Source organism: Neolamprologus multifasciatus, chromosome 14 (assembly GCF_963576455.1).
Source record: "Neolamprologus multifasciatus chromosome 14, fNeoMul1.2, whole genome shotgun sequence".
NCBI lineage: Eukaryota > Metazoa > Chordata > Actinopteri > Cichliformes > Cichlidae > Neolamprologus > Neolamprologus multifasciatus.
The window spans coordinates 7,121,893-7,130,431 of NC_140452.1; the positions used below are offsets into that span (position 1 = coordinate 7,121,893).

The 8,539-nt window shown below is 36.3% G+C and overlaps 1 protein-coding gene and 1 long non-coding RNA gene across 2 annotated transcripts in view; one reads left to right on the plus strand and one right to left on the minus strand.

Annotated features, from left to right (window-relative positions):
* LOC146503408 (uncharacterized) overlaps window positions 1-8,539 on the plus strand; it is a 276,290-nt gene that overhangs the window by 27,237 nt on the left and 240,514 nt on the right. The window lies entirely within an intron of this gene.
* Window positions 1,004-8,539, minus strand: part of LOC146503413 (extracellular calcium-sensing receptor-like) — a 40,362-nt gene continuing 32,826 nt past the window's right edge. The window contains exons 2-10 of the mRNA XM_085183830.1: window positions 6,581-6,842; window positions 5,380-5,480; window positions 4,651-5,238; window positions 4,375-4,505; window positions 4,099-4,195; window positions 3,850-3,973; window positions 3,261-3,733; window positions 3,083-3,163; window positions 1,004-2,534 (exon numbers count right to left, since the gene is read on the minus strand). Coding sequence (XP_085039956.1) covers window positions 2,178-2,534; window positions 3,083-3,163; window positions 3,261-3,733; window positions 3,850-3,973; window positions 4,099-4,195; window positions 4,375-4,505; window positions 4,651-5,238; window positions 5,380-5,480; window positions 6,581-6,641 — 2,013 coding nt within the window. The 5' untranslated portion in view covers window positions 6,642-6,842 and the 3' untranslated portion in view covers window positions 1,004-2,177. The remainder of the gene's footprint in view (window positions 2,535-3,082; window positions 3,164-3,260; window positions 3,734-3,849; window positions 3,974-4,098; window positions 4,196-4,374; window positions 4,506-4,650; window positions 5,239-5,379; window positions 5,481-6,580; window positions 6,843-8,539) is intronic.

An 8,539-nucleotide genomic window follows, 5' to 3' on the forward strand; every position in this document is an offset into this window, starting at 1 on the left:
AGTGATCTTTGGCCCTTGAGATGCAAGATATTGATGGTCCCTGAGGTCCAGAATCGGTCTCTCTTTCTAAGAGCATATTTTTCCTGTATTGGTTTTCCTTCACTGGCTCCCTGTTAAATCCAAACCCAAATTTAGAATCCTGCTGCTCACATATAAGATCTTGAATAATCAGGCCCATCTTATCTCAATGACCCTATACTACAGTATCACCCCATTAGAGCACTTCACTCTCAGACTGCAGGTTTATTTGTGGTTCCTAAAGTATTTAATAGCAAAATGGGAAGCAGAGGCTTCAGCTTTCAGGCACCGCTTCTGTGGAACAAAGTTCCAGTTTGGATTCGGAAGACAGAAAGCCTCTCTACTTTTAACATTAGGCTTAAAATGTTCCTTTTTCATAAAGTATATACTTAGAGTTGGATCCTCCCTTAGTTACACTGCAATAGATGTAGGATGCTGGGGGGTTTCCATGACGCATGATGCTGTTCTTTGTTGCATCTTCTTTCTTGCTGTGTGTCCTGTGTTCTCTGCACAGGACACAGACGCCTGTTTTAAAACAGTTTTAAAATCCTGTTATTAACATATAAAGCTCTACACGAAGAGGCCTCTGCTTATATATGTGAGCTACTGAAACATTATCATTGCAGCTGACTTCTCAGATCATCCTAGCAAGGTAAATGGTAATTGTCTCACTCTGTTACTTTAAAACCACATGCAGTCAACTTTTGAGGTTGTAGCACACAACCTCTCATACAGTCTTCATCACCCTGTTAGATTGGCTAAATCTGTGATTTGTTTTAATGGACTGCTAAAATTACATTTTTATAGGTTAGCTTTAACATAATCTTTTCCTCAATATTTTGTGCCTTAGTTTATATCTTTATTGCATGTATGAAGTTGTATGTGTTGGAACATGTACATTTATCTTTAATATGTGGCTTTTATTCAAATTGTAAAGACCTATGTTACTCTGTTCTGAAAAGTGATATACAAATAAAGTTATTATTTATGTAGAGTGTTTAATACAATTTTTGGACCACCACCTAATGTAAGTTTTTGCCACAGATGTCCTGAATTAACAGGACGGTTTCCTGTGCAAGCTATTAATTAAAATTGTTATCCAATCCTTTTCAAATTTACTGTTTGACAAAAAAACAGACGCAACAGTAAAGCACACAGTTATTTTTTATTATTATTAAGATGCCAAATTATAGTTAATTACTTGCATTCCTGAGCAAAAGGTTGAAGGTTGTGATAGATTGATTTCTGACTTCTCAGCGAAGTCTAATGTGCTGTCCCAAATTTGGATGTAGAAAAGTAGTTAAGTTTGTTATTTGCCTAATAAACAACAATATCATTTTTAGTTTTAAAAAAGTTTTTGACAGATTTCTACAGATGGTATAATTGTATAATATTGTTAAGCACTGTATGTACATATGTATTGATTAATTAATTGGCTCCACAGTGTTACATATTCAATTCAATTAAGTTCAGTTTTCACAGTGGGTAAAGGTAAAGATCTGACAATGCATTTGCCTAACAAGGAGAAGGTTCTAGACTGGCAGTAGACACAGCAGGAGGGTTGTGTTAGGAACGATATCCAATGTGTAAACAAGTCCTGAATCAAATATGTGGCTCCATCCACTGTTGCAACCCAAGGGACCTGGAATAATCTTTCTTTCTTTCTTTCTTTCTTTCTTTCTTTCTTTCTTTCTTTCTTTCTTTCCAGAGGGAGCAAAGCTTCCATACATGGCTGATGAGAGTACGGCTGTGGAACGTAAAACAAGACACTAGGCAAGTGTTTTCTCATGTGATAGGATAGGGAAATCAGGAAAATTTTGAATGTGACAGTAATATGAATTTTCAAAACCCATGCACCATCAACTTGAGATATTTTTGAATGAAAAAGAGGGAATATTTGAGGGATATTTACAAGTTTCCTTAATGCTCTTGTTGAGGTTATTGAACATCTATAAAATGCCCCTAAAGGACAGAGTACATTAAAGTCCACATTACATTACAGATGAGGTATAAACTTTTTGCAGCTGAAGTCACAAGTAATTGAATAATATAAGTATTAGGGGGGAAAAACACACCTCATGTGGTATGGTATGTGGTATCATGTGGCATAATAAAATGATAAATTATTAACTCTGAAAAACAATGCAAAATATAAATGTTCATCTTGGATTTTTTCCAGTCATGCCTTTCTTAATATTCCTTTCAGGGTGCAATAAAATGATGTAACATTTGGGCACAAAAATACAAAGTAACAATCCAAAACTGGATGCTAAGATAGCAAATATTTCAACTGCTACAGAAAATTTCCCAGGAGAGCTGACATAAGCTGGAATGAAAGAAATCCACACAGCCCAGAAAATCAGCATGCTGAAGGTGATGAACTTCGCTTCGTTGAATGTGTCCGGTAGCTTTCGTCCAAGAAATGCCAGGAGAAGACACACAAAGGCCAGTAGGCCAATGTAACCAAGGAGCAGGTAAAACCCAGGAGGCCATGGCTCTTTACACTCCACAACAATCTAAAGATGTCCAGAAATGTGTTAGAAAGGATTTTGAGAGATGGCACATTTTATGTGATTATAATTATTTACTCTTTTGTGTCTACTTTACCAGTTAAAGTCCCCGTGTGTAAGATTTTATTATGTTAATCGTTAACAACAATATGAAAATAAATACAAAACCAATTCCCAAAAAGTTGATTATGTAAAATGTAAATAAGGGTAGATGAAAGAATTTAATTTATGAATCTTATAGATTAAAAAGTACAAACACTTTATTCACAGTAGAACATATAGAATTATATAGAAAAAAAATATAATATAATCTTTAAACTGATCACATGTACCAATTTAGCGAATTATAAACTTAATGGCAACAATGAATTTCACAAAGATCATCAATATATAAGGCAATTGGAAGACATTTTGTTGCCCCCATCCTAATGTTTTTGAGATACAAAATCTTTTTTTTAATAAAAATTATACATTTGAAAAATATATTATATGTCCATTTGCAATATTTTGGGCAGGCTTACAGAAGAAAATACAGAAACAGTTTTCTTACTCACTTTTCCAGTTATAGCTTGGTAGTTTGAATTCCTAAATGGAAAGGGAGGTGCACACAACACCCAGCCAGTAGAGAGACAAATCTAAAGGTTGGGGTAAAACAATAAAATAACACAATCTAAAACTATACAATGTAAACAAACTGATGTCAAAGTTGCAGACATTTTTTCTCCCTTTCACCTGAGGAGCTGTAGTGCACAAGATCAAAATCCTCTGCTGGGATGTACCAAACAGCATCCGACCCCTGGAACCAGGTACATTAGTCTGGAAAGCCAGGAGGACCACAATAGTCTTAACAAGGAGGCAGGACAAACACAGCACAAAGCTGATCCCAAATGCTGCCTGGCGGAGCCTACATGTCCACCAAGACGGCTGACCAATGAACACCAGACAACACAGGAAACAGAGCTTGAGTGACAGGAGAAGCAAGAAACTTATTTCTGAGTTGTTGGCCTTGACGATGGGTGTATAGCGGAAACTGTGAAACACAATGGTGATGATGGTGGTCAGTATGAAACCCAGCAAGGTAATTGCTACCAGGATGATTCCCATCATGTCACTGAAAGAGAGGAATTCTTCTTCCCCTGCAACACATTTCACTTTTTCTTTGTCTGACCAGAAGTACTTAGGACATTTTGTGCACTCAGTGGAACCTTTGAAAACACAAAACACAGAAATATGCATGTAAACAGTCAGAAACTATTCATTACATATCTGTAATTTTAAATAACTTTAATAGCATTTTGGAAATAAAAAATATATGGGCTACCAGTCTGGTTGCTGATCTCTCCATCTGCACACGGCAAACAATCAAAGCAGCATTTGGGCTCTCCTTGGCGTGTGGCCTGCCTGCTGCCAGGGGAACATGGAGCACTACACTGAGATACAGGAACCTGAACAAGGAACAGAAAAAAGATATAACAATGTAAATCAATAGGTTGTTATTTGACATGGTTACCAAAGACTTTTCACCATTTAAAGTAACATAAATAATAGGTTTGGGATAACTATGACCCGCCTGTGACTGTCTTGTTGTCCATACTATAGTGTTCTTCAGTATCTGCAGTTGTTGTCCTTGCTGAGCTGAACCATCATAATTTCCTACCTTGACAAAACTAGTAGAAAAAAGAAGATATAATTTCAATGCAATGCAGTCAGGCAAAACAATAAATGCAAAAACATTACATTTAAAAAACAATATTGGTATCCTTAAATGTATACAACAAGTGTAGTTCTTGGCTTATGATCATCTTCACAAAAAGTTAAAAAGTTAATTTAAGGTATGGCATTTCACCTAATTTCATTCTTGCTGTCCTTCTGCCAATTAATGATGTCATAGAGAGGGACTGGCTCTCCATTGGAGTCAAAATATACTTTCTCATCAAACTGGTTGGTGAAATTCACCCTTTTCAGATATTGAAGAAACTACATAAAAAAGATTATTAAAAAATGTTAATAAAAAAACTGATACAAATTCATCATGAAATAAAATAAAAAAAACAAACAAACATCGGAAGCTTGATTAACATATTTAACATTATTTGACATACAAATGAACTTATTCAGCTACCTGACCATTTGTAAATGAGTTGTGCATCTCACACAATCCCCCGCTAGGTCCTGCTGAGTTACAGTTTAAGAAAGTGTGCAGAGCATGGGCAACGGCATACACAGCTTTATACACATTATAGGATATTCGGGCCTCAGATACATCACTATAACTGCTATCTGTGTAACTCAGATCCTCTAAACCTGTGCATACAGTTTTTTTCAGAGCACCTTCATTGCTTTTATCAACAGACATATTAAATGAACTTTGTCCAACAGTAAGCCCGACCATGAAACCAGAATTGTTTTGAGAACCTAGTTTGTAGTTTTTCAAAGTATTAGTTTCATATTCTTCACTTCTGTCTCTTTCAAACTCTAGCTTACAACCAAAATATTCTTCCCAGAACATATTGACCAACTCCATCCCTGGTTTGGGAGATGGTCGGACATTCAGAAGAAACTCTTCCAGGCCTGGGATGCTGACTCCAGGGAAGGAGAAACCCAGTGTTCCCTCTAGAAGATTATGGAAGTCAGGAGTGGTCAGCTGAGTAGCGGTCATCCAGGCTTCGCTGACTACCCATTGTATCCCTGTCATATTTCTCTGAGTAAGCTGGATGAAACAGAAAAAAATGATTATTAATGTGAAAACAATTCATTTGAAATACCTATCTTTTCATAATATAGCTTAAAATACTACAAAATGTGTCACAATTTAGGGAAAGCCACACAATACATCAACTGAGCTACTTACTTCTGAAAACAAATCTAGCAAATTTACATCTTTGGCAAATACCACCACAACCCGAGCTGTAGACCTCTGGAGTTTGTCTGCCATTTTTTGTATCTCAGCCACTGTGGGTGATGTCGGGATCGTGAGATGAAATGCCACACACCCACCTTGTTGTCCAAACTGAATAGAGAATGCTTGGATACCATAAAGACTGTAATCATCCTGAAATGTATCCCCAAAAAGAACTTGTAAATCATGTTTGTGTATATTAACAATTATTTTTGTGCCCTGTATATGACTGATCAGCTGGAGATTTAAAGTCTTTATCTCACCGTAGCTCCTATTGTGCCCACCCAGAACCAGCCAAAGAAAGTAACAAGCTTCACGAGACCTCTAACTTGAAAGAGATCACTTGGCACAGTTCTCAAGAATGATGGGTACAAATGCTTGTCAGTAAGACAGCTACAAGTGGCAAAATAACTCACCTATAAGGAGACAGGTTATTTTATGATATTGAATTAAAACAAACTCTAAACATAAATTATTATTAAATGTGATTAAGCAATTTATTACCAGTGGTATGTTGAAAGGGCCAAGCGTGTGAGCTACAGCTCTTGTAGGGGTAGATGATGCAAGACCAATCACAGCAGGCACCGGAGAATAATTCAGACAGGGGGAAAACTCCCTTGTTTTCATTTCTACTGTTAATTTTTCTTTCATGTAATTTTCTGCGTCTTTAAAAGTCCTAGGCTTTGACATGTTAACTTCAGCATGTCTTTTTTCTACAGAGGATAGGATCCCAGGCTTCCTTTTCATCCCTGCCATGTTTAATCCCTCCATTTGAATTCTGCTGTTTTCAGTTTCTGCTTTTTGTTTCACAGTTTTGGAGTAACTGATTAAAGAAAAAAGTGCTTGCAGACTGGTGTGGACATGGTCACAGCTGTCCATAATTCTGTAGCCTAGTTTAACACCTGGTAATAGGCTTGAATTACGATTAATTTCATCCACAGTGAAAATCATGGTCATCATCCAGTGAAACGCGGTGTGGTAAAGGCTGACAAACAATAAAAAATTTTAATAAATAAATAATCTAAAGTGATACAGAAATCACAGGAATATTATCAAAACCCCAAAATCTTTTTTTCTCTTTCTCTTTTGTTTTTAAACATTGAAACTTTGAAAGAAACTTAATAAGATATGTATATATAATATTAACACTCACCCACTGCAAGATGTAACTTGAGGTTTTCTGTTGTAGCTGTACTCTGGCTTAGATGCAGCATAATGCAGCGGGAAAAATCCTCCAATCACAACATCACCATCTGAGTGCAAGGCTATGGGCTCGCTTCTGGCCAGTTTTGTACACTCAGGTAAACTGAAATCCTCACTTTTCACTTCCCCTTTCCGTAAACCACTCAGTGGTTCTCTCACAGCCTCTTCTTTCCTCATAAAATCTCCCTCCATCCTTTTTGGTTTTCTTTCAACTACAGTTTGAGGAACATCAGAGAATATGATACAAACAGGATTTAAAAAGAGATAAAAAAGCAGCCAAAGACAATTACTAAAAAGGATTGAATGCATTTTCTGTTGTATAAAAACTTTGTGTGCTGAAAACAGTTTCCTGGCTTTGGTTTTCTAACATATCCCGTAACAGACTAATGAAGAGAGTTAAAAACTCAATGCATTTGTCAATACATTTTTTCATATGAGTCATCATGAGATTAACCAATCAGAGTGACACAGACACATGGGAGAGAGGATAGCTCAACATGTACTCAGCAAAAGTTAATGTCTTCATCTCATTATATTTTTTAGAAAACCCAAGTGAAGTCACACTCCACAAGTGCCATAATATCTTGTTAATGTTTGCTCAGCTATGGTTCTATGGCCAGATGCACAGCAGAAATCATACAGTGAGCTAAACACTAGGTACAGAAAGTGTTATGGTAGCTAAATGTGGTCCAAATGTTACAGGACACCTGACACCTCATACTATAATGTGGTCATATTATAACTGTAGCAACAGGTGGTTTTATTGCAGTCAGTGATGTCCTATTGCGTTAAAATAAAGGTGCTCTTTAAATTGCAAGAGATATAGGTCATAAAATTATTATTCCTCTTTAACCCGTATGATTCCATGTAAGGCAGATAACATTTTGCTCATATTTACAGAGAAAGTCCAACAAATTTAAATATAAATAATAAAATATTTTTAGTATTAGATATGAATTAACATATGAATATATTTTCTTTAACAATGTAATAAATCTGTTATAATTAATTTGAATCTTATTTAATATATCTGTCTTTATTTTTTTTAATGTATAAATATAGAATTGCAGTTCTTGAACATGTAAATAGTGAATTAACTAACAAAGTTAGAGTGCACTAGTATGAATAATGTGTAAACTATGCATTTTCATTTTACTTATACTATATATGTATGTTATCTTCCAACATGGTGTATAAAAACAAAGTAGATAATGCATTTTCTGGAGAAACTGTTACTGGCAGTTTGTAGCTTGTCTCTGGTGTAGCTTAAAGGTTAGAGGTAAAGAGTTCCCAACCAAGTATGCTGAAGTTGCTTTCAGTTATTTTGGTCGTGTTCTTAGAAGCAAATCTCTGTGTGTGTAGTACTTTTAACGTCATTATTCCTGTCAAGGTTACACTGTGTGGCGGACAGGATGAGGACCCAAACACAAAAACATAAACAGAAAGTGGTAGCTTTATGCGCTGGAAAGAACTTGAACACTAAATGCTAGAAGCAAAACATAAAAACTAGAAGCTATGAAACTAAAACTCAGGAAACTGGGGAACTAGAAACAAAGGGACTAGGAACTAAGGACTGAAGGGAAGTAACAATGGGAATCAGGAGTATGGAGACAACACACAGTATTGTGAGGGTTTGACACGACAACAAACAGGGGATGACTGAGGACTAAAATACGCAGGCAGGATAATGAGGGGATGGGGAACAGGTGGGAACACAGCTGGGACTAATCAGACATAATGAGACATTGGGAAATCAAAACTCAAAACACTGAACACAGGACACGAGACTATCAAAGTAAAACAGGAAACACAAGAGACATCCACAAAGGCGCTGACTGAGGAGACCCAGGGAACATGGAACACGGATCACAGGAGGAGCACAGAAATAGAACCAAGAGACTAAATATGA